Source organism: Notechis scutatus, chromosome 5, assembly GCF_049901735.1.
Source record: "Notechis scutatus isolate UNSWTSFEM ecotype Mainland chromosome 5, rNotScu1.2, whole genome shotgun sequence".
Classification (NCBI taxonomy): domain Eukaryota; kingdom Metazoa; phylum Chordata; class Lepidosauria; order Squamata; family Elapidae; genus Notechis; species Notechis scutatus.
The window spans coordinates 91,525,526-91,553,218 of NC_142013.1; the positions used below are offsets into that span (position 1 = coordinate 91,525,526).

General features: G+C 34.5%; 1 protein-coding gene across 4 annotated transcripts in view; it reads left to right on the plus strand.

The window, feature by feature from the left end:
- PCCA (propionyl-CoA carboxylase subunit alpha) overlaps positions 1-27,693 on the plus strand; it is a 232,525-nt gene that overhangs the window by 19,069 nt on the left and 185,763 nt on the right. For all 4 annotated transcript variants that reach the window (XM_087967316.1, XM_087967315.1, XM_087967314.1 and 1 more), the window contains 4 exons: positions 1,368-1,415; positions 1,518-1,586; positions 20,075-20,188; positions 22,006-22,059. In XM_087967316.1, the coding sequence (XP_087823442.1) occupies positions 1,539-1,586; positions 20,075-20,188; positions 22,006-22,059 (216 nt within the window). In that variant the 5' untranslated portion in view covers positions 1,368-1,415; positions 1,518-1,538. The remainder of the gene's footprint in view (positions 1-1,367; positions 1,416-1,517; positions 1,587-20,074; positions 20,189-22,005; positions 22,060-27,693) is intronic.

Genomic DNA, 27,693 nt, shown 5'->3' on the forward strand with positions numbered 1-27,693 from the left:
CCCTTCTCACTTGGGGCACAAGGCCTCTTCTCCTACTATTAGCAGGTGGGTCAGGTCTTGCATTGAGCAGGCTTACAAAGCTGCGGCCCTTCCAGTTCCCCGAGGTCTGACGGCGCACTCTACCAGAAGCGCGGCCACTTCTGCTGGCTGGGCGACCCAAGCATCCTTGGAGGAGATTTGTGCAGCCACGTAGACATCCCCGTCTCCTTTCATCAGACACTACCGTCTGGATGCTTTTGCCTCGGCAACTGCAGCCTTCGGCAGCCGGGTGCTTCAACGAGTGGTTCCACAGTTGGTGTGATGAGCCAGACGAGGAACCGCCCGTGGACATGCAAGCTTTGGTATGTCCCATCCTGGGCTCTCGATGCAGCATGGAGGAGAATGGGCGTTGGTAGAAGTTACCGTGAACGCCCTTTCTATCTATGCTGCGAGAGAGCCCAGACCCTCCCTTGATTCGTCCGGAGAGGGTAAGACATATTTCTGTATTTATTTTGGGCTTTCAGAGACACCTTTCAGTCTCAAGTATCTTCGCCAAAGCTGGGGTCTCTTCCGGGGGCTGGCTTTTATATCTTAGTACAGACTCAGCTATGACATCATAGGAAGGAGTCAACCCATCCTGGGCTCTCTCGCAGCATAGATAGAAAGGGCGTTCACGGTAACTTCTACCAACGCCCAATCCCTGAATATGGGGCTATAAAAAGAGAATATACAAACAATAGATTTGCTGTTTTGTTAGTGTTAACACACTAGTCCAGGGGTGTCAAATTCGCGTTGTCACAGCATTGTCACATCACATTTTGTGACTTTCCCCCCTTCGCTAAACCGGGCATTGGGCATGGCCAGTGTGTGATGCATCCGGCCCATGGGCCGTGAGTTTGACAGCCCTGCACTAGCCTTTCGGTGTTAGCAAAGTATATTTATTGTCCTAATTGCAATGACCTGAAGTTATTTGCAACTTACAAATTAATTGCTTACAGATATAGATAATGTATACATTATTACCAAATATGGCATTCATTGTTGAAACTGTTGTGTAAATATTTTTGTATATACACATACACATGCATTCATCTACATTTCTGTGATAATTTTGTCCTCTTTTTTCCTTTTTTTAAAAATGTTCTTTTTTGCTTAACTAAAGGTTTTAAAAAAGAAAATGCACAAGTTTGTTTTAAGTCTATTTCCCATTCTTAGATCAGTTTTGTTTCTATGAAATCATAATAACATTTTGTAAATAATCATTTTTAATATATAGTGATTAGATTTCACATTCTTCTATTCATTTAATGAGACTAAATGTAAGTATAAATATCTGTTTACATTATATTTATGAAGGATACTTTTTTTCTTCCTCATTCCTTCACTAGACTTTTGATAAGCTTCTTATTGCAAACAGAGGAGAAATTGCCTGCAGGGTAAGTAACATCTCAAAATTGTAGTTATTTTATAGTTTTTTTATTTTTACTTAAAGCATTTAACTAAAAGAAACAATTTTTCCCTCCTCACTCACTGACTAGGTAATTAAAACATGCAAGAAGATGGGAATTAAAACAGTTGCCATACACAGTGATGTTGATTCAAATGCTGTAAGTACCTATTGTTTGTTATAACATTACTTTCTAGATTATCTGTGTTGATCCCCTCCAAATACTCAATGAATATTTGCCATTATTTAAGCTACATTTTAATAGAAAGTCCCTTCTTAAGGAAATATCATTTCATAAGTCCTTTTTATTCAGTCAAATATATTTTGAAAAGGATGTTGTGATATTCAAAATTGTATTAACGAAGAATATGATGAGATCATGATAGAAAGTTTATATTTATCTTTAAATACATCTTTGAATTCCTCACAGTGCTAATGCTAATTTACACATTTCAACAGCAACTGAAATAATAGATGTTCATATTCTTTAATATCGATATGCAGTAATTATGAAATAAGAGAGGACATTTAAAAAAAATAAATCACTTGTGGGAGCATTGCCATTAAGGGATTGGATAATACAGTGCTGCTTTATGATGTCACTGCTACCATAGAAACAATAAGCCCACACTAGGTATATACTAGGTATGAACAGAAGAGCTTAGAAAGCTGAGAGAGACGACAACATCTTATGAAGCCAGGAAAGAAGAACATTTTCTGATGTTAATATGCATATAACATACTTTCTACCATATTTTTACTAGACGGGTAGTACTAGAGATGTTGTATGCATCTTCAAGATCTTGAGAGCTCCATATAAGGAAATTATAGTTTATGCTTACTGTATATATGGATTTTCTGCCAAGTCAGTAACATAAAGGTATTTTTAAACAAACATTTTTTAAACAATTTAGTGTACAGTTAAAAAGCTACATCCTAATATCAGAATTTCATGCACCTATTTGAAGCAGTGTTTATAGTTTCATTTTTGATAGGGTTTTAATGCTAAATTGAAAACATGATAAATTAGATTCCAAAGAAAATTGATAATATCAGTATGGTGTTTTCACTATCTTGATATTTTTATACAGAGTAAGAGACAAATCTAAAGGAAAATGGATGGATGGATGGATGGATGGAAAGAAGGAAGGTTTTGAAGTATGATTTCCAACCTTCTCACCAGATATTAACAAATCTATTATCTTCTTCCCTCTTAATTTTTCCAGAGATCCATTCAGTCCCTCATTTAATATTAATGTATTTCAATCATTAAATCTCCATAAACCACCATTCTACTTTTTATTCTTCTTTAGCAAAATGTCCATAAAAGGTTTCCAGTCTTTTAAACAAACCACTTGTTTCCTCCCTGGCCAGATAAGTCCATTTTGCCAGTTCCACTAGTTCTGACATTTTTATAATCCAGTCCTTCACTGTAGGAACTTCAGTACTCTTCCATCATTATTTGACCTATTTTAGGAGCAGAGGGGACAGCTACACAACCATCCAGATTAGGAAGCTGCCATTTCATGAAGCTGTGCTTCAAATCACAGTGACATAACTAAAACTAGTTTCTACGCATTAACCCAATCTAATTCTGACTTAACTGTATAGGACAGAGCATGGTAAAATATGAATAATATTTTTAAAAACCTATCAATTTTCCTTAATACTGAATGTAACAGTAAGTGCCGATATGACAACATCCAAATATAACACCACTGAGAAAAAGGTCCTATAAAAGGAGGGAAATTTAAGAAAATTCAGACGTTTGCACTATACAGGTAATCCTCAATTTATGATCATAAGTGAGATTGGAGCTTCCATTGCTAATGATGCAATTGCTAAGTGAGTCACCCCAATTTTGTGGGCTTTTTTGTTGTGATAGTTAAACAAATTGAGCTTCCCCCATCGACTTTTTATATCAGACGCCGCTTGGGAAGATCCCAAATGTTATCACACGACCCTAGAATGCTGTAACTATTGCAAATATATGCCAGTTGATCAGTGCTTGAATTTGGATCACATAATCACAGAGATTCTCCAACAGTCGTAAGTATGAGGACTGATCATGAGCAGGGGTGGGATTCAAAAATTTTAACAACCGGTTCTGTGGGTGTGGCTTAGGTGGTGGGTGTGGCTTGGTGGTCATGTTATTGGCTGGGTGTGGCCCACTCAATATCACTCACATCGAGGCACGCATCTCCTCGTCTGGCCTCTCATGACTGTGGGGATGCTGCAACAGTCGTAAGTGTGAAAAATGGTCATAAGTCACTTTTTTCAGTGCCATTGTAACTTTGAATGGTCACTCCACACAAGCAAAGTACCAGCAAAGGAGGGGGAAAAAAACTCCAGAGAAGTTCCTGAGACAGGAAGTCTAGTCCTGCCAAGAATATAATAAGGGTTAACGGAAAAGCAGTTTCTGTAAGCAACAGCAGAATGTTTCCTTCCTGCCTTCCTTACAGGATTAGGTCAGTAATTTCTTTTAATAATCGGTTCGCTGAACTGCTTAGAATGTTAACAACCGATTCTAGTGAATAGGTGCCAACTGGTAGAATCCCACCCCTGATCATGAGCCTCTTGTTTCAATGTTATCATGCAGAGAACAAAGTTGTGCAAAGGCTCTCCTAGCTATGACTGCCATCTGCTCCTATGCAGCAGTCCTGAGTCCAGGAAGAACCACCCCCCCAGATTGCCCATGGGGTCTGTTTGGGGCAATGCTATCCTATCCAGCACCAGAGATGGTGCAGTTCTAGAACCAGAGAGCCCCAAAACCCAAAGCCACTCAATCTTTCCATGGTTCAGTTCAAGCCATACTCTCACAGCCTCTAGCACTAAGGTAGACATCCTGTCACATAATTTGCTAGGAGCAGAGATATACTTGGTATTTCATCCCATCACAAAGGATAAGCTCACCCAGCGATCTCATATACCTGTTAAATAGGACCCACATAGCAGGGGGTTAACTCAGGATCTCTCCTCCCAAATCATCAATGACTGGAATTGGCCCCAGAGAAAGGAGGTGAATCAGCCCAACCCATGCTTTCCATCCCCAATTTCTGAGTTTATCCAGAAGGATATCATGGTTGCTGAGAAGTCAAGCAAACAAGAGAGGGATTCACCACCATCATCCCACCCACACCAGAAATCAGCCAGTTGCACAACTAAAGTCGCTTCTATTCCATACCCACTCTCAGGTTCGCAATCTAACTAAAAAAGATCCAGATTATCCACTTCATCCAGAGTCCTCTAAATCTATTGCACAACGTTCCCCAAAAAGAGGAAATTGGACACTGAGTAAACAAAATGCCCCATAGCAAAAGGCAATTATGAAACACTAATTATCAAGGGATAAAGAACAGAACAGAAAAATAGAAAATCAGGGTGAAAAACCATAACCTGAAACAATAATAGTTTATCCGGTAAAATTAGTCTGTATAAAAATGCTTGTCTTTTATCATGATCTATACTCTAGTTATGTACAAATTTCTCATAAAAGTATTTTCTTCCACCATAATGCTAAAGTCACTCATGCAATAGCAGCAGCACTTAAGATTTATATATACTGCTTCATAGTGCTTTACACTTACAGCACTCTCTAAAGCAGTTTACAGAGTCAGCATAGGCAGCTATCCTAAACTGAAGCTGGAAAGTCCAACTTGCCAAACATACATAATTATTTAACATATGTTGCTGTTATGTCTCATAATTAAACAAAGTATTTTTTTAAGTTAAAGTTGTACTTTAATAGGTCTAACAGTTTGTTCTGATATAAATACGATGGAGAGAAAGCAGTTAATGATGCATGGCCTCATTATTTATTTATTAAATTCCTGTATCATCTCATAGCAAGATGCCTCAGCAGCATATATTAGAAGCTATTAATGGCAAGTGAGTACAAGTGAGCAATTAGAAAACATAACTGTAAAAAAAAAGTATGAAATTTTGATAAGCTCTTCCCAGAGGTCTTCTCATCTTTGTCTATGCTGGTACATTTCATTTTAATTTACCTGATTGTTAGCTTCCAGTTTGTTCAGCTGGAAACCACAAACAAACACTAATTACTTTGACATCACAAAGTCATATTGTCCTTACCACCTCCCCAGACAGCAGGGATAAATTATAAAGGGTAGACATGATAATAACTTGATAAATGATGAGTCACATTACCTCTTTGTCAATCATCCATGAGGGCTCACACAAGATACCACTCAATCTCATTACTACATCCTAAAACTACAATGACAATACACACCAGGAATTTTCTTTCAAACAGCAAGTCACCTTGCTGGATACAATCCAATAGATGGTGGTTGAATTTCCATAACATTTTACCTTTTTCTAAAAATATTCAAACACGAGAGGAAAAAGAACATAGTGGGAGCCACAACTTACTTGCTGCACAAATATATAACATTTTGCACATTATGATGTTCAACATTTTCCAAGTTACATTTTTATTCTTGGACTTTAATCCTATAAAGCACACTTTATACATTCTATTATATATTCCACAAATGTTATTTCTAGGCTATGGCTGTTGAATTTTCTGAAATAAAATGTTCTCTTTCTGACTCAAAATTATTTTGAAACAATTTAAACAAGGACTAAACCACATTTATTTTCCTTTGATTCTGCTATCCACCATGCTCATATTTTTCTTTCCCTCTTGTTTAAATTATATTTTAGACCAAGCTGTTGCATTTCTAGTGTAAGGCTTCCCTAAAACTAAGTTCTACCACTATATTGTGGCAATCCTGATTGAAAGAAGTTTACGTGATCATGCTGCTCCTGTGGTCAGCACTAAAAAACATATACAATATTGCCACTAGTATTTAATTCAAGCCGAAAAGAACAAATGTTTATTCAAAGCAAAGCAAATCAGAATGAGACATCCAAGAAACATCATTAGTGTTGTTAGTGAAAATATCCATCAAAACATTTTTCCCGCTTTTTAGAGAGGGAGGGCTACTAAGTATGTTTGTCGCTGCTGTAAAAAAAAATAATTCCTACTCAAAATCGTTTCTGAAGTAACACATTCCTAAATAATAAATCATTTCAGCTTCTGAAAAATTATGACAATTTATAGTGAAATACAATAAGCCTCCGGGAGCATGATAATTAACTAGAAAGCATGCTGTTTTGGTAAGCTTTTCAATTAAGAGCCTTAGTCCATGCAACAACAATGCACTGCACTACATTACTTGACAGACAAAATTCAGCAAGCATTTAACTATAAGCCCACTATCATCTATCAATTTGTTAACACTGATGAAGATTTCACCTATTCACATCAATATTTGGATATCAAACTAAACTTGCTACTATGGCAATATGGACTATTCCTATGCATCTCTTGAATACTTTTGATTTTCAAATATATTACTGTCCTATTTTTAAAGAAGCAGGTTTGCAGGTTTTTTTGTATTTAATGCCATCCTTCCAGTGTTAATCTTTCTTATCAAATGTTTATGTTGATACTGATTTTAATTAAATGATTTCATTGTATTTTGAGAATTGCCATGTATGGACATCCCTCCCACCCTTATTTGGATAGTAGTAAGGAGAATAGAATTCCTGGCAGAAAGATGGTTAACGTGTTTAATCAGCAACATTATATTTAATTGGAGAATCTGTAGTCTAATAGCAGGAGGCTGAAGGGAATTATTTAGTATTAGTAATGCTCGTCTGGGAGTTGTGTACTAATCAAGGAGCTTGTGTGTTAGCTGTGGGGATAATGAATTATGACGATTATGACATGTTAGTACATGTCTGTGGGAAAAGTGGATGGGCCATGAGTTAATCAAGAAGTATATTAAAATAGCTTCCATGCTGGTTTCTGACACTGTTCTCTGTACTGACTGTCAAGGTTTGGGATTTTGAGACAATTATTTTCTGCATTCAGTTTAGTATGTAAGTGAGCAAGCAGTTATCAAAAATCTCTAAAACTTAAAAACTATAAAGTCCACATTTGAAAACATACAGTGTCAGATGCTACAGTGGCAGAGTAAAAGTATAACAGTTGGAATCCTTTAATTTTATTAATTAAATATCATAATTTATTTATAGAAATGATATTATGGTCTCTATCTACAGTTTTGTTATTCTTTTAAATGGCTGCATAAGTTTATTCTTTAAAATGCAGTTTGTTTTTTCATTAAGCCAACAATCTCCAACCTTTGTAGCTTGGTGGCCCGGCAGGTGGGGAGAGGGGAAGTGGACTGATACGCAGGCACATGCGCAGCTCAACTTGTGCTAGCAGCGGACCGGCACACACACTCATGAACGCACAGCTCAACTTGTGTACATAGAGCTGTGTATGGCCAGGGTCCGAGTAGGCCATGGCCCAATAGTGGGCTACAACCCCTGGGGATTGTGGACCACTGCATAAAGCTATTTAATATTAGCCACTTTTGCTCTAGGGTCAAATAAATGTATTAATCTTTCCCAGCCAAAGGTATTCTAAACCATATCCTGCTTCAAATCCTTGGGCAGTTGGCTGCTTTGTAAGCCAGGTAAAAACCTAGGAGAGCCAAAACCATGTCTTTCATGTCACTCATGAAACTGCCAGTACATATTTTTGTTAGTAAATTAACACATCGAGTTTACTTTGTTAAAAAATAAATCGAACATCTCATAAATCCACACAATGGATTCGTAGTTGTAGGTAAACTTTCAGTGAAACTGTTGTACAAATGAGCACCAACATATTTTTTATTACTGTATGCACTTATTAAAAACTTCCTACCAAACTGTGACCATCATGTATTAACTTAATTAAAGCTGTATCACAATGCAGCTCAAAAGTGTTAACCTGTAGGAGATTGTTATTGAAATCCATTATCTATGGAGTCAGTATTAGTGGTCAGCAGCACCAGAAGTAAAACTGCAAGGAAAGTCCCCTCAGGGTGCTGTGAGCCCAGCAGGTTAAAATGTCAGAGATTCTTAAAGGGACCGATAGCTAAGGCCTCTAGAGTTACAGGGAAACCAATCATTTGGCCCCAGCAGGAAATATTTCTTTATTTAGCAAATAGGAAAAAATTGCTAACCTGAAAAAGGATTTAGTATGTGCCCTGTGTGCTGTTTTAAAAATATCCCCATAAGTAATACATACATATGTGCGTATGTGTACACATACATTTTTTTTTAAGAAGGTGTATGTGACTTCTAAAGTTTTCTTTAAATGTTAGATTGCACAGGTAATTCTTGGTAGTTTCATGCAAATTATACATAAACCTTAATCCTTTGATAAATTTTGCTTTGTATGAATAGAATAGAATACTTTACTTGGCCAAGTGTGGTTAGACACACACATCTCCGGTGCAGCTCTCACTGTACATGCAAAGCAACAAAGTTATAATAATAATATTAATATTAATATTAATATTAATATTAATAATAATAATAATAATAATAATAATAATAATAATGGATAGAAAAGATGAAAAGAGGTATAATACTACTACTACAGCTATACAACATGGGTAAAGATACCTAGACATTAGACAGTTCTGTGAGAATTAGTTCAGTAGAGTGATGGCACAAGGGAAGAAACTGTCACTGTATCTATTTGTTTTGATATGCAATTGTGGCGTGCCAAGGGGAGGAGTTTATGTCCAGGACTGTGAGGGGTCTATAGATATTTTCTCAGCCCGCCTTCTGAGCTACACAATATATATATAGATCTATGGAAGACAGGCTGGTTACAGTTGTTAAAACAATGTATTATCCAGTTGACAGCAGTTTCTCTAACTTCAATAAGTGAAGAGGTGTGGCAGTATTATTGGAATTGCTTTTCAGTTGCAAAGTAGTTTTTGATTTCACTTATGATTCCAAGAAGGGTGTGGTGAGATGTTTAAAGTATCTAAAAAACAGGATGGTTAATAATTTCCAAAATGCACCTTAAATTTCAAATAAAAATGAGTTAGAAAAATAAAATTTCATTTTATTTATTTGTATAAGAATGCTTCTTTTATTTATTTGTACATAAGACACACAAACATATGTACAGAACATTGTCTGCCCCAAAACATTATTTTTCCTAAATAGTGTATGAATAGAATTTAATCCTCCATTTGACAGTTTTGTCAAATTAAGGTTTTATTTTTGTTTTAAAATTACACACATGCATGAATAGTGATTTGGTATTTTCTGAAAAGTAGCATGTTTAAAATAGACACCAGTTGATGTGCAATTTACAAAAAAAGGATTGACTGCATGAAATAGATTAGAATAACTTGGATAAAAACTGGATCAGAAGAAGTGGTTGTAATTTTCAACTGGTGCCTTATTTCACAAATAGGTTAGATAAAATTTGTAAATTGAAGCTTAACTCTTGAAAAAATTGAAGTCCTGAGTGAACATAGTATCCAAAAAGCAATCTAAGTTATAATATAGTATTTCAACCTTTTTGAAAGAACATGTTCTGAGTCATTAGGATGCTCCTTAATACAGTTTCATTGAAATTGTGGTGAAGTTTATTTTATTCATTATTATTTTCTGCCCAACTCAAACATTGGTGTCTCTGGGCAACTTACAAAATGTTAAAAATCTACCAGATAATAAAAACCCAATAAATCCCACCCCACCCCATCCCCCCTGGTAGCAATAACGTGATTAAATCAGTCACTTGATCAGCTCCATCTCCATTCGTGGGTAAGCTGATGGTTTTAGTCTATAAGTATATAGACTGTATAGATTATATAGACTATATAAGTTTATATATTATAGTAGAAAACTTTATATCGGTTTTGGTTGATATTCTGGGATTTTTCCTAGGAGGAGAGAAAGATATGGATTTCATTTTATAGTAAGCCATAATGTAATTTATTGGATTCTAAATCACTGTATTGTGTGTAGATGGTTTTTATCTTAGTGTATATCATGAAGCTAGACAACTGTGGTTTATCCAGTAAACCGTGGTTGAGCAAGCCCTAATTTAGCACTATATATGAGCCTACTATTATGTAGTCATAGCTGTCTGTAATTGATATTTCTGAAGATACCTGCAAACTTCAAGTTGTTTTAAATGGCACAAAGTTGTTCTAAATGGTGCAGTCTGATTTTGACAGTATTGCTATAATGCAGAATATTTCACTAGTCTTGAAATAATTTCGTAGAGCTGCCTCATTGCTTTTCAACGGAGTGCAAACTGTTTAAACAACATGGGACCCATATATTTAAGGAAAACTTCTATCCATATGGTAGAATCATTGGTTGATGCTCAGCTCTGGAATTCCTTCCTGAGTGAGGTATGCTTAATTCCAGTTTTGCATTTGATAAATGTCAAATAAAATAAATTTCATTCACTCAGGCATTTAAAAAAGTTTTTATTACTTTCATTTTAAAAAATATACTGACTTCATAAAACATAATTTTGTCTGGTATTTATTGATTTTTACCTTTCATTTTTTAGATTTTTAACCTATTTTCAAATATATTAAAAATTATGCTGGCAAATATGATTTCTTCTTTCACTTAAATTTTTTAAAAAATCTACATTTCATAATATGATTGTTTCAATGGGTGTTTATTGCTGAAAGAAAGTACAATATCATGTCTAGCTTTTATAGTGTTAATGTGACATTTTTATTACTAAAAATACTTTCCCTTTTTTCGGTCACTTATAATCTGTTATTTATTTTATGGTATAAGTAACATATTGTTATAAGGTCCTCCCGTTATGTGCTTAAAAATGTGTGCTAAATTAATATATGTAAAACAAATAATGAAATCAGTGGCAACCCTTTGCTTATTAAATTATACTTTGCAGATGAAAAATGTGCATCTTTTTGAAATAATATCCTTACGTTTTGACTTGTGCATCAGGAAATAATATACAGGACTGTTTTTATCTTGGCAGAACTGACCCATCCAGCACACTAATCCTGGATGGAAATTTAGCAGTTTTCCACTTCATAGGAAGTGAGATTTTTGGGGGGCTTATGAGTGTATTTGGTGGTTGTCAGCCTTACCGGTCTTCCGCTGGAGGTTAGATTGATGGCAATCCTGGCATTGATTTGAAAAGGTGTCAAGATAGAATCATTTTTAAGTTTTAAGTTTGGTGAATGCCATTTGATGACTATGTCCCTGTTGGCATTTATTTGGTTTTTATTATGCTTTTAAAATCTGTAGAGTTTTATTCAATGATGACTGTAAATAAATTAAATGTATAAAGGAAAGCCATAAGTAAAGGTTATTGCTATCAAGATAGGAAAATGCTCTAAAATGAAGCCACAATTTTTCACAAAATTGTGAAATTGTATTTCAGTGGAAATGAGCTGAGGGGAAAAATGTCTGCTGAAAGTTTCCTATCTTTGTCTAAACAATTACCTTTGGGCCTATAATTCTCTGTATACCTAAGGTAAGAGTGGGCAGCACTATAGTCATTAAGATATAGTTGAAGAAGGGCTTCTCTCATCCTTTGTTATATATAGGCTGTACTAGCTAAGTCTTAAGAAAGCAGAAGTTCACCAACATTTCTCTATATTCTGTTGCCTTAAAAGGACTAGTGAGCTTTTATTTTTATTTAATTTGTCAATTGCTTACAAGATAATAGGTATAAGTAAAAACATAATTATGAATACATGGATACATATAAGAAAAATAAAAATATATATAAAAGAAACAATAGGACAGGGACAGTAGGCATGTTGGTGCGCTTATGCATGTCCCCTACAGACCTCTTAGGAAAGGGGTGAGTACATGCACTGGAATTGTGGGATTCCATCCATTGGAAAGCCTGATAGACTTGTCTTATGGCTAGGGTATAAACAGTTTAAGATCTTTGTGTTCCCAGAGCTCTGAATTCTTTTTTTTTTTTTTTTGTAAATTTTATTTGAGTTTTCACAAAGAGAAAAAAAAAATACAAATAAAACATCTTTTTTGAAAGTAACGTAATCCCGGGTTACATTTCTTCGTACAGACACAAATTCAGGTTCATGCTCATTTTTATATTCTATTCCATATCTTATTACTATTTTACATTTTCCGCATAGCTTCTCCCCTCTTTTAATTTTCTCAATTTTATTTTAATTATCTCATCTCAATTCAAATCATTGTATTTATATTTTTTGTCTGTCCTGTTTCAATTATCTATTATCTTTTCTCATTAAACAAAATTTCTCCTATAGTTACTGATTGGAGTATGACGCCTTTATATCTTTTCCCTAAAGTTGTAACATTCAATATAATACATAACTTCCATTTGGATTCTGCTTGGTACATTCTAAAAATACACACTGTATTCTTAAAAAAAGAAAAAATTATAAATGTATAATATAATTAAAACAACATTCCATTCCAATTTAATTCTATCATTAATATTAATATTCATTAAAGTCTTAGCATCTTTAACATTACTTCTCAATTAAATATCATACTTCTATGGGAACAATTATAAGCTTTCCATAGTTAATCCCCCCCCTCACTTATATTTTATAAAACATTAACTAATTAAAATGTTCCCTCAGAGCTCTGAATTCTTTTAACCCTTGTAATGTGTCAAAGTGCTTAGAAGACAATGGTTATGTGAACATTAGCTACTGATCCAGTATGCCTCTTTTAGGATAAAAGTTCACCCAAATGTCAACTAAATCCTATCACAAGAAGAGGGAAATGGCTAATTCTAGGGTGATTGGAAGCAAATTATCTATATCCCTTGCACAAACAATGCATGGCCATTACCAAGTCTGCATATATTACTTGGGTGTTTATGTCTTATAATTAGCGATTATAAATAAGAAGCATGGTTTTGTGTGACATACACTTTGATTAATCTGTAAAATCCAGATTCTGTGTATGGCATTTGGGACTTCTCCAAGACCTCCATAGCAGTTCTGCCTTGCCAGGGAGCAAGCCAAGTCTTCCCTTGCAGATTGATGGGTTATACTCCATCCAGTAAAGCTACTTCTTTTCATCTCTTAAAAGAGGAATTGTGGTCTTGGAATCTCTCAAACTGGAGAGAGTGTGTATGTCTCCTTGTATAACACAAAGCATTCTGCTCTCTTCTTTCTATAGGCCCACAACAAAGAGTGGAAGACCTATTCAGGCAAATTTAGGCAATTAATATTTTTTACCCGTTACAAAAGGTTTCCTTTCCCTAGAATAATACACCACTTTTTTCTTGGTAATATGAATGGTTTTATCTTTTGATCCTAATTTATTTTTTATTGAGTCCCTCTTTAACTTTATTGATATTGGAGTTTCCAGGACCTAATGGATATATAATTTTAGAAACTTTTTTTACTTTGAAGGGAGGAAAACTGTGAAGTTTGATATAATTTATTGAGGCTGGGAATAAACTACCCCAGGTTTTCTGAAGGATGTAGTGTATCATGATAATCTCACACCGTGTGTGTATTTTTTTTCCTTTAATTTGTATACATTACAATTGTATGGCATGTGCTTTGATTCCAATCTGGGTACAGGCTGATGTTATATGTTTCCTGTACTGATACTGTAATATCCTACCTCATTTGTTGATGTTTTCCACTTTTTATTAACTTTCTTTTTTAAAATTATTGTGATAAGCTTCTTGGGATCAGGAGACATGCCTCTTCTTGATATAATTCTGTAAAGCTGTTCATGGTATTGTTGGGCAGCTTCCCCGTGTTAATTTGTGCAGTCTTGAGGTCATTAGTCATATGTTTCAACAACAGTTTGTTCATGATGTCATAGTGTGATGTTCTGCAGAAGGAACGATCAATTAAAGTTTTGAAAAAGCTTTGCAAGAAATATTGAAAGTGTGCTCTATTTGTGCAGTAATCAGGTTTCTCTTTATAGCTGTGGATTGCAACTGGACGTTATTCTTACAAAGAAAAACATTTAAGAAATTTTCAGAAATCAGGAGAGTTTACAGTCCCTGCCATATACAGCCAGGTACCCCAAGTGGAAGGCTAAAGTAGTATGTTCAGTTTCCTTTAATTGCAATGTGAGGTACATCTCAGGGAGAAAGCCTATTCCAATAGGCTTTTAGAAATTATGGGCTCTCAGCTTCCTTCATTAGTAGAGCTTTATATTAAAAAACAAAACAAAAGCAGAAAGTGTGAGTATGTTGGTTTGGGGAAAACTTGGGTGCCGAACAGAAACAATTCTGGTTTTTAGTGCTGTTCCTAAATGTCATAGCATTAATCTCTTGTCTGTACAATTTTTTTTGAAATCACCACCTCAAGATTGAGGCTATTTTTTAATCTTAATATAGGCATTAAGCACTTTTAAATCCACACTGCCTTCTTCTGAACTATCACCTTTATCAGTGCTATTGGATTTCAACATTATGGTCTGGTGTTGAACACTGCATGACTAAATCTGTTTAGATTTGTATTCTGACCAAGGCTTGACAATGCTACCTCTTTATGTAATTAATAGCTGAGTCAGTGGATTTGAAGGTAATTTGCATTAAATTGAGTTTTAATTCAAAACTTTGCTGTTCCTTGATGTGTATAAGAGCGAGAAACAACCTTAACTTCATTTTATGGGATGAGCTAATTGTGGTTTGTCTTGCTGTGGCATAGTATGCTCATTGGGTAAATTAAATACAACTGCTTTATGGTGAGGAATCTTTCAGTGTTCTATAATGTTGAGCTACATGTGAGCTGCAAAGACAGCCAGGTTGACGAAGTTTCCATTGTGAAAGATTTTAGCTGATGTTCAAAATAGGCTTATCGAATAATGCATACAGTACTCATGCCTTTGATGTTGGAAAAAGAACAAAGGAATGAAAAGTGAAAATGGGTTGCAATGAAGACTGATTGTGTGGTGCAATGTTGTCGGAATCATTGCTTTAAGACCTGAATATCCCAAGGGTTGGTCTACTCTGCATAACTGGAACAGTGGGTGACCCAAGCATTCATTTCTCCTGAAGGATCTTTGTGTTGGGTTTCTTTTTAATTAGGTATTTAGATTCATGTAAGAAGCATCTACCAAATGGGAAAAAAATCAACTAATTAAAGTGTAAAAATGGTAATTTAAAATAGTAAAGGCAGGTAGTTCTGGCTAATGTAAAATTATACTTAACTATTACAAAAGATAATGAATGAGTTTACTTTAAAAACTAAAGATGCTTTGAAGTTGAATACATACATCAATTAATTAACAATACATCCTGTTAATAGTTTGCTACAGGATGGATATGACTTGTTATTGTCTTCTTCTGATTGGTTTTTTGCTTTGAGAATCTGTAAAGTATCTGTAAATTACGCAGTGGTTTCTACCTAGATGCTCTATCGAAGAAACTTTGGGAACTATGGAGCTACATTTAACTTTTTAATATAACATTTAAAAATTGATTTTCCAGGACTCTGAATTGAGTTACCAGAACTGTTAACAATGCTGTCATTTTCCTGGTTTCACATAGGATTCTATTAATGATACTAGTGATAGTTAAAAATTAGTATTATAAAGTAAAATTTTTATTCAGTTAAATATTTAAAATTAACAAACTTTTCAAAGCCCTCAGGCTGAAATCCTTCATCTTGGAGTTTTAATTTTAGCAAATTTTGTAGGCATTTAGATTTGAAATTCCCATGGAATGAAATCATAACATTTTTTGTTGTTTATATATAGATTTGAATCAATTTGCCATGTCATCTGTTGATTTCTTGGATTGTATTTATCCATGTATATACTTAAGAATAGTAACTTGAATGAATTAAAATAAATTTAATTAATTAAAACTCAGAAATTGCCTTATTTGAATGCCTTATTTCCCCACTGAAAAATAGAGCATTGGTAAGATTCCATCCTGCATTCTATATTGGTTATATATTTTGTCAACTTCTATGGACAATTGCAAAGGCAACTTCCAAATATTCTAGATAAGTAAATAATGTTTTGCTGTTGAAATGACATGCTTTCAACTACTTCCAAGAAAAGGAATTTTTTCTGCACCATGTATTTTTTATTCATTTCTTCCTTTTCTTACCTTATTATCTAAAATTATTTAAATAAAATATTTGTGTGTATTGAACTGTATTCTTCTCTCTTACATTTCTTATCATTATATTCTAAACTCCCAAGAATAAGAAAACCAGAGTTATGAAATCCTTTATATAATTTTTGCTGTTTAGTGCTGTCAAATTTAAAACATTCTCTGTATTTTACTGGTTAGACTGTTAATTATTGAAGAGAACTAGGTTTACACCACTGTTCCATCATAAAAGTTCACTGGATCACTTTTCTCTATTTACATTCTCCCTCATCTAACTTCTGTGTTGACTTCTGAGATTAAAATTGGAGGTTGCTGTAAATAGAAACGTTTTGTCTTCATTCTATAACGTACTGGTGCAGAGATAGCGTGAGTTAGGGAGTTTAGTTTAAACGTTTAATCCATCTAAAAATAAATATTATATTTGAGGTGTCTGATCAACTTGTAAATCATATTCAACTTGGCCTTGATAGAATTGTAATTGTTTAAAAGCAACAACACCAGTTTGGATGTACAGATGACAATAGTAGGTAAGAGTGCTTCCAACTAACTCAGTTTGATATCCCAGTTCATCTATTAGTTCATTTTTGTCTGATTTAGTCATAGCAATTGTTACCTCCATATTGGATTTCTGCATTGGGAGTTCCCTTGGAAAGAATAATAAACTTCAACAAACTATGACCAGGCTGTGGTTTAAAACTAGTTAATAGCAATATTACTTTGACTTATATACCACTTCATAGTGCTTTAGAGCCCTCTCTAAGCAGTTTACAGCGTCAGCATATTGTCCCCAACAATCTGCATCCTCATTTTACCAACCTCTGAAGGATGGAAAGCTGAGTCAATCTTGAGCTGGTCGGGTTCGAACTGTTGGCAGTTGGCAGTATTAGCCTGCACTACCGCATTCTAACTACTGCGCCACCATGGCTCATAAAAGTGAAAGAAATCATATTTGTTCCAGTTTTGTCAATATGTTTGTTAAGGATGCTGTTTTTGGCTTTTTTTTGTTCCTGACTATTTGGAGTCTTTCTGGTATTGGTTCTTCCCAAAGTTTTTCTTTTGCTTTAATGTTGTTTGAATGTTGTCAATTTCAGGGGCTTTTGTGTTGCCTCAATAAGTGGGGATAGGGGAGGAAATAGTGGGAGGATGAAACTATGGTGCCTAGATGATGGACTGGCTTTCACAGAGTGGTGTGTCTTGACCTTATAAATTTGCATGATTTTTTATTTATTCATACTAAGGAACTTGAATATTGCAATACTGTAACATAAAGTGTATCATCAAAATCCATAAGTTCAGTAGCTGTTTAAATATCTTTTGATAAGAATAAACACTAGGTTTAAAGTGTTCAAGTCTTTAAATTTTCTTTTGTTTCTTTAAAATTCCAGATGTATGACATTTGGATGTTGTTTATTAAAAATTTAAATTCATCAAAAGAACTTCCGCTAAATATAAATTTAACTTCCATTACCACCTTACATTTTACTGTCATTGACTATAAATGAAAAAAAATGAAAATATTGTAACTGTTGCAATGAAGTGCTTCATTGAATATTATCTAATATTTTAAAATATTGTTTATTTAATCAAGAAATGGAAGCTTTTCTCCATTTGCATGACTTTGTTTATTTACTGGTCCCATAACTTTACTGATAATTTATTATCCTTTTTGAATGCTATTTGCATAATTATTGTATTACAAAATATACATTTCTATTTTTTTTTTTTTTGCTTAAAGTAATTCTGTTTTGTTTTAAGCTATCACAGTATGGAAAGGCAGAGTTTAAAATTTTAATTCTAATATAAATAAACTCTAAAAACATTTTAGCAAAATATTTGTTTTCTCCTCCTCCTCCTCCTCCTCCTCCTCCTCCTCCTCCTCCTCTCTGCAAGGGAAGGGATGACTGTAGATGGGTACACATGAAATAGAAGGGAAGAAGTTGATTCTGAAAAATGTCAATTTGTTGGAATAAATATAACAGAATGGAGATGAATATAGGATCTCTTTTGATTTCAGAATAAAATAATTGTTCCAGCAGTCAAAAAGGGCACAAGGGAATGCAGCAGACAACCCTGCTTTGAATGTTACATCGTTTAGGTTGCTTTTTGAATGGCTTCATTGCCAATGGATCGTTTTTTAAAAAAAATAGTGGGAAAATTATTTTAAGTTTTTGTATGATTGGAAAATGGAATGCATGTTGCAGTTATATACCTTTCCCACGCTTCTTAGATTATTTTTTCATAATTAAGAATACATCTATTTTTTTAAAATATAAAAGAGTAGTGAAATTAAAGCATTATTTACCACTTTTTGACTAAGAAGAGAAAAATTACAAAACTGTTTATTAAAAATAAAAATACACTAATTTCTGAGAAATTAAAAAAATACATATTTATATGATTCATATGTATCTTATATTGTAATGAAAAATGATATATTTGTAAACAATAACATTTTATAAATCTTACACAGAATATACAGTATTAACATTTAAATGGTAGCATTGTCCATCGCTAATTGGAGTTACTAAGGAACTTGAATATTGCATTATTGTAACATAATAAACATCAAAATCTATATTTATGTTCAGTAGCTATTTATATTTTTTTTGATAAGAATAAACACTAGGTTTAGTGTCAAGTCTTTAAATTTTCTTTTGCTTCTTTAATACTTCCAGATGTCTGACTTTTGGATGTTGTTGCATATTACAAAATTTAAATTCATTAAAAGAACCTCCTGCTAAATGTAATTTTAACTTCCATTCCTATGTTACATTTAGCTCTGTCACTGGCTATAAATGAAAAAAAATATGAAAATAACTATATTGCAATGCTTCATTGAATATTATCTAATATTTTAAATATTTTTTATTTAATATAAACAATAGAAGACTTTTATCCATTTCTAATTATTACAATGACAGATGCTTTCTGATCATTTTTTTTAAAAAAAGGTCAAGTGTCTTTAAAATACAAAACAAATAAGCTGTTTTAGCACATGCATTATTTTCAAAATTGATTCTGAAACTTTATTTAGCTATTGCTTATTTCTCAGATTTGCTTGGAAATATAGCTAACAATAGTCTGTGTGGAAAAAGGATCAGAATGGTTTTGGGAATCTAAGGTTGCTTTAAAAAAATCTCAAGATTTTCTGGTTCATGTGTAGTGATATTGAACTCTTTAGTCATATGCTTTAATTTGGGCATGGAGTTGACCTGATGCTGTGCAGGGACACCACTGCATCCCTTCATTCAATTCACTCTAATTATCCCCAACTTCCTGGGGAGCCTGCTTAGATGGAACTAGCCGTGAATATTTGTTGTTAAGTAGTAAGATATTAGGCTGTTACATTTAACAAAATGGTTTTAGACTCTGAATTTACATATAGATGATCAGTGTGCTATGTTCAGATTTGTATTTGTGTGTATATTACTTCGCTAAATATCACTGAATTGAGCATAAAGTCCTTATGTTTGTGCTTCAGTATAAAGTGAAATTTATTGTTGTATATCCTTATTTGCACTGTGTGTACCTGTCTTCATTATCTATATCCTCTTGTATGTCTGATTTTGAGTGCTGGGATTTATATGTGCATATAATCTACACAATGTATTCATATGCCATTTGTGTCCACTTTTGTTTCTTAAACATTAATAGCTTAGGGAAATAGAAGTAAACATTGGCTGGCACATGTATATTAAAATGTACTCATTTTGTCTTTTCAGGTCCATGTGAAAATGGCCGATGAAGCCGTCTGTGTTGGCCCAGCTCCCACTAGTAAAAGCTACCTCAACATGGATGCTATCATGGAAGCCATTAAAAAAACGCGGGCCCAAGCTGTGAGTCTGAATGAATCTCTCCTCTGCAGCTGTTTCATATATAGAAAGCAAGGACACTAGAGTTTGTATTTAAAGATTAAAAAAAAGTGAAGGGAGGAATGATTGAATATGCTATTTCAGTTTAGTTCATGTCACATGAGTTAAATGTGGCCGAAATTGCTACTGGAAATCAAAGGCTTTTGTAGCATCTGGCAGTGCTGGTAGCTGATCCTGCAGGTGGCTGCTGGATTCAGCTTTCACACCAGGGAGCAGCTTCAGTTCATTTCCAAATTTGCTGGGGGAAAAAAAAATCCCAATTAGTTTAGAGCACTAACCCTTTCTGTGCCATAGCTTCTTGTTTGGATCTTCCATACAATAGCGTGTGATTTTATTTTCGACAATAGTTTTATTTTCAAACTTTTTAATGATCTCGCCTATATGAGAATGTGCACGCGGCAAAACACTTGCATGGAAATAGATGGCACATCCACATATTATTTTTAAATGTGTTGTGTTACTGATGAAATACATTGGGGTAATTCAGTGTGTGTTCATACTAGTCCCATCTATTCTGTTTCTTCTGCTGAATTAGGACTAGATTCAAAATTTTTACAGGAATGTTTGTTTTTTAAAAGCAACAACAGCAACATACTTTTAGGGCTATTACTGCATCATTGAATGCAAATGTGGTCTTTAGAACTGCTGAATGCGAAAGCATCTTTAAATAAAATGTGAGGGATGGGAGTCAGCCAACACCAGCAATTACCCTGGAGTGTCTCAATTAGCATTATCATTTCTTTTGAAATAAATGTTTCAGTATGGTGCCTTTGCGAAGGGGGAGGGGGTGGAAAAATGGCAAACAACATTAATTAGCCAACAGACACTGCAGATGTTTACATTGTTAGTTAAGAAGACTTAATAGAGATAAAAAATAGTTCAGGCTTTCATCTTTAGTTCACTGCATATATTTTCTTAGTTGTGAATTTACATACAGATCAAATTATGAAACTTGATTATTTTTTTCACATTGCTGTATTTTGTTATTATATCATGTGTTGCTTATAGTGGAGATTTGCATAATATATTCCTTATTTTGGTGTAGGGGCACCTTAACATTTTATCTCAGCCTACAGATTTATATTCTGCTTTCTTTGAAACTAGGCATTCAATACTGATGGTATAGCTATGAACTTTGGTGAAGCAACAGTTAAGGAAATGATTTAGAGAGAAAAATAAACTATAAACTTGAAAAAGTAGAGATATTACAGACTTGAATGGTATGGAAAAGGTTATGTTGAAAGAAACATAACAAATTATGGGAATGGTTTAATTAAGTGGAAATAAAATAGAAAAGTAGTCAAATATCTATTTCTGTATCTCTTTGAAGGGTATTGTTTTCAACTAGGTTGATCCATATTTAGTGTATCCAGAACATATATGTTAGATGTTCTCTATAAATTAAATATACCCACTTACACGCAGAGAATTAAATAAAAAATGTGTGACCTGCAGATCACACAGATCATGTAATGTTGGGTGACCTGCTTTATTATGTAATTTTAAGTAAATTGATATGCTTTTTGTTTATTTTTTTTAAAGGTGCCACATATGTAAATTGGGCCTAAAAGTGCTAGATATGGTAGATGAATTGAATTTTTTAAAATGTAATTAGTGCAAACATTTCAAATAGATATTTTTTTTCACAATGAATTTCAAAAGAAATGATTCAGCAGAATAAATTAATCTAATATGAAGTAAAAACTGAATGTATATTGTTCAAATTAAGCTTCTGCATGCCTGGCATTAAAAAACTTAATTTTATCTTTTATTTTGTTAAGGTTCACCCAGGATATGGATTCCTTTCAGAAAATAAAGAATTCTCCAAGCGTTTGGTAATTTTAAAAATTTATTCCAGTTGTTTCCTCAGACAAATTATGTTGTACATAGGTGCAGGCTATATATCTTATTAGTGGTATGATTTATACACTGAAGTTGAAATCAGAGATTAAAATTACCTCTTCTCTCCCTCCCCCACCTTCCCAGCATTTACTGGAGAGGAATGAAAGTTGAGAGGAAAGAAAGTAGGTTCCCCATGAATTATGACTCTTTTGGGGGGGGAGGGGGGGAGCTGCTATGGAGTAAAACTTCATTTTATTTTTTAAAAATCCAAAGTAAATTTATTTAAAGCTTGCTATATGTGGTGAAAGTTTTGCATCTTGTTTTTTTGCAACAGCAGCAGCAGCAACAACAACAAAGTCAGCATAAATTAGTTTAAAAATATAGTATTCATGGATCAATTCCTTCCTTCTTTGGGTTATTTTACTTGCTTTCTACAAAACAAATTAATTATCTAGGGACAAAACATAATGACATTTGCTGATTTAGCATTGACTATCATTTTGAAATAACTGCTTTTGAAAAGAAATTGTGACTTCAGAAATCACACAAAGATGTCTAAGATAAGTTGCTGATTATATTCTGTTTAATTTGATTATAATGTTGACTCTAAACTATTGCATTCAGGTGGATTTAAAAAATTGGTACACATTCATATATGTTATTCATATATTTCTGAGAAAGTATCAGTTAGTCAATGTATCTGAGCAACTAATATGATAGTTTTATGCCCACATACCTACATTTAAGTTCAACTGAATTTCAATTTCATGTTGTTATTAACATCGTTGAAGCATTTGATCAGGAGGGCAGAGACAGTATAGCGAGATTATGAAGAATTGATAATTATAAGCACATTTAAGTATTCATTTATTTATTACAAAGTAAAATGCTCCTTTCCCCCCATTTTGATTAGAAGGAGAATAATAGACATCAGATTATAGCTAAGAACCAAAGAATATGTGCGGTAATAATGTCTGTGCTACTCTTGTATTCACTGGCTATTTGATGGACTGTTAAGAGCTACAGCTGAAATAAAAAATAGCTAACTCTCACCAGACTGCGGAAAAAATTTCTACTGACATATTTATTATTGGAATATTTGCAGACAATGTATGTCCTAGAGTGCTATTGTATGGAAATTTTCAAGGTAAAAATATAACAATAATAACAATAAAAATAAATGTTATTGCTTCTAATTCCTGAGGATTAAAGAAGATTAAGAATTAAAATCATATAAAAGTAAAGTATTACATAATTTAGAAACAGATTGTAATATTCATAAAATAAGTTCCATTAATTAGCAGCTTGTTCTTTTCTGTGTGGAAGATATTGGCTAAGATTTAAATCTTGATTTAATTGTCAAAAATAAAATAAACAATTTAATTGTGTTAGGACATGATTTAATTAATTTCCCAATTTTGCAGTAAATGAATCTCCTAACACAAGCCATTCGCTGATATGTTTTTATAACAAAGTATATTTTTGCAATTAACTAGAGCAAGGGTGTCAATATGTGGCCCACGCCCATCCCAGCTCTGCAAAGGGGAATAACGACGCGAAACATCACGTGATGGCAACGTGACGCTGCAAGTTTGTCATCCATGAACTAGAGCAGGGGTGTCCAACCTTGCCAACTTTAAGACTTGTGGACTTCAACTCCCAGAATTCCTCAGCCAGCAAAGCTGGCTGAGGAATTCTGGGAGTTGAAGTCCACAAGTCTTAAAGTTGCCAAGGTTGGACACCCCTGAACTAGAGCATTATAAAAGGCAGTTACATCACCTCTGAATATAACCCCAAGTCATTACAGTAGTTCTTCAATTTATTGTTGTGATCCTTAACTTCAGAGTGTCCAGAAGCATTTGCAACAACAGGCAGCACCTAGGCTACCAACCAATGCACTATACTAGTACACTGAATGAGAAAAGTAACTCAAGGCCTTTTATAAAGTAGATATTAAGAATAATGCAATAGTTCCTCCCCCCTATATTTTTAGGATATGAATTAACTAACATCTTTTATGAGTGAATTTTTGTGAGCCGTGGTAGTGCAGTGGTTAGAATGCTGTATTGCAGGCTGACTCTGCTCCGTGCCAGGAGTTCGATCCTACTGGCTCAAGGTTGACTCAGCCTTCCATCCTTCCGAGGTCAGTAAAATGAAGTCCCAGATTATTGGGGGCAATATGCTGACTATGTAAACTGCCTAGAGAGGGTTGTAAAGCACTGTGAAGTGGTATATAAATTAAGTTCTATTGCTATTTTGGGCTGAGTTATCAATTGGATTTGAATGTACAAATTCGAGCACACTGAAGGTTCTCCAAAGTGGTGTCAACAGGATCAATAAGCTTTCTGTGAAATATTGAGAATTGCTCTCAAAAAAGGGACACCAGGGTTTTTAGGGGTAAAATGAGTTGTCTAAATGACCTGCAAAATTTGTCATACATTACGTCCATTAAACTCCCCAAAATATACAAAAAACAAAGTCCCCAAAGGGTTGGTGGGAGGAAGATGAGAGCAATTAAAAAGATGCTTCCTTTGCACTCTTTTTGTTATTCTAGGCAATTGAGTTAGAGATGAAATGAATTTGGCTTAATATTTATCTATTGGTTCATCAACATTACTTTCAGCTTTTGTAAAGACTGTAATGCTTCTTTATTTCTGCGATGTGACATGACTTGCCATGGTAGGAGGCAGATTAGGGGCTAAATTGGTTTTTCTTTGTTTGTTTCTGAGCACTGGGTGTGTGCTGTCCCAACCAGTCTATGGGAATTGGATAGTTACTTAGGAATTATGAGCTGTCCCCTTAAGGGAATGCATCATGGTAAATGTAGTTAAAGATATCCTGGGAAATGTAGTTCATGTCCTGTGGCCACATCTGTAATCCCGATTGGTCACTAATTTGACCCTCGATGGGTTGGGGGAGTTTCTCTCACTTTTGCCTGAACTCCCTAATTCACGGAAGCTGCTTTCTATCGCTACAAGATGGGTTAGGAGATAACCATCTTTTACTACAAGGCAGATATACAAAGCATTGGTCATTAAAGAAGAACTTCGTCACAAACATGAGTTATGAGGATACCTGATGAACCAATAAATGCACTTTGTTATGGACATTTTGTTGAGTTATCTATCTGCATATGTACAGTTTACAAATCTACCTCTGTACAGGAGGCAGAAAAGTAAAAGATGGTTATCTCCTAACCCATCTTGTAGCGATAGAAAGCAGCTCCCATGAGTTAGGGAGTTCAGGCAAAAGTGAGGGAAACTCCCCCAACCCATCAAGGGTCAAATTAGTGACCAATCGGGATTACAGATGTGGCCACGTGGCATGAACTACATTTCCCAGGATACCTTTAACTACATTTACCATGATGCATTCCCTTAAGGGGACAGCTCATAATTCCTAAGTAACTATCCAATTCCCATAGACTGGCTGGGACAGCACAGGGTGTATCAACTGATGGTGGCTTGCAATCTGTAAGGCTTTTTGAATGCAGAGATCATGGCTGAAAAATGTAACCTAAGTTCTAGACTCCCTTGTTTCTTCATCTCGGTGGTGGTGAACCTATGGCACGTATGCCAGAGGTGGCACATAGAGCCCTCTCTGTGGGCACATGTGCTGTCGCCCCAGACCAGCACCATTGCGTTTCTCTGTTGTGTTTCTCACCATCGTTTGCAGGGAAACAAAGTTTTTGAGACTAAAAAAATGTTCACTCAATCAATTCTGACTTCTCACGAAAGAAAAAGATCTTGCAAAGTTGGAATTGATTGAGTGAACTTTTTCACTCGTGTGCTTCCTGCAGAGCTGCCGGAGTTGAGATGCCCTGCCTGGCTCGTTGGGCTCTGGTTGTCAGATTCTCACTACCCAGCACCAGTTCAGGGGTTCCTTCGCCCCCCAGGGAAGAGAGTGGGAGAGGGAGGAAAAGAGAGAGAGGTAGGGAAACAGAGAGATAGAGAGGGGGAAAGAGAGGGGTGGAGTGAGGGAAAGAGGGGGAAGAGAGAGAGAGAAGGAGGGAAATAGAGGGAGGGAAGGAAAGAGAGAAACAGACAGAGGGAAGAAAAGAGAGGGGGAGAGGGAAAGGGGTAGAGAGACAAAGAGAGGGGGAAGAAAGAGAGAAAGAGGGGAACAGGGAGAGAGAGAAAGAGAGGAGGGAAAGAGAGGGAGGGAGGGAAAGAGAAGGAGGGAAAGAGAGAGAAAAACAGAGGAAGGGAAAGAGAGAAATGATATTACAAAAAATTTTCTTTTTTATTGTTGCTAAATGTAATATTTCAAAGGCAGAAAAAAATGAAGGGACATAAAAGTACATTTATCAAGTTTTTCTTAGAACAATTAGCTGAACTCTGCCTTGTTTATCATTATTTTAGGTAGTAAAACCTCAGTATTCAGGTTAAATTGGCATGTTGGCACTTTTTGGTAAACAAGTGGGTTTTGGGTTGCAGTTTAGGCACTCTGTAAAAGGTTTGCCATCACCGCTCTATCTTCTCCTTTTTTTAAACATCTTGCCAAGTAAAAGAAATCTGTAGCACTTGCAAGTTGGGTTGGTCCTAATAATGGTATTATCCAGTTAGGCATTTTGAATGGTTTTCATGGCATAATGGCTATTACTGCTTTTTAAATGCTATATACAAATTTACATTTTAACTGCTTTGTATTATTTTGCAGTTCTTTTTTTTTTTTAGTTGCAGTTTTGGGGAATGGTAGGGCAACTAAAAACAACAATTTGTATTTGTTTTTAACTATCTTGCATAATTTAGTAGCTTGGTTTTACTTTTACTGCCATCTTATAGAAACATTCTATTTATTAATTTACTGTACCACTTTCTACAAAGTCTTGCAAAGCAATCTACAAAATTATTAAAATGCAAATATTAAAATAATTTATACATATTCATGAGAAAAAGGGATGAGTGGAGCAGTTCATCCAAACATTCATATATAAGAGACAGGTCTTTAGTGGGTGTGTAAAACGGGTGTGGCAAGTTTTAGGTGTTAGGGGGCCATATCCCAATTTTCTAAAGAGTTGTAGGAAGCAATCCAATGATGTTGCAATATATTGGTAGAAGTGTGGCTAAATTTTTCTTTTCGTCTTTGAATTGAGAATGGGCAATCTCCCTTAAGCAAATTATTCCCTTTAAGGCACAAAAAATTGTGAAAAAAATTAAAATTGGGCTACTAAAAACTGCACATTTGCTTTCAGATTTCAAAACATCTGTAATGATGAGGCTAACTATTATAATATAGTAGATTTTTCTTAGGGTATTCCCAGATAAATAGCAAACATCAAGATTCCAAATTAGTTTTGTTTTTAAATATTAAAATATAAAATAGAAACAGGCAATCAAGAAGTCATTGCAAAAGATCATTTAGCTAGCGTAAAACTTTGTAAAGCACAATTTTTGTGTTGAGAACTTAACATGATTTCCCACAATCTTTACAGTAAGGCCAAATATATATTTTTATTTTGGTGATGATTAGATGTCTTGAAGAAATCTAATTAGTGGGAAGATCCTGGGATAAAATGTATGGATATGGGTTCCAGGGCATCTTTAGTAGTGGTCATCCAAATCTATGGATTATTATTGCTATGCTTAAGTAGAACAGGTAAGTTAAATTGATCCTATTTCCTGACA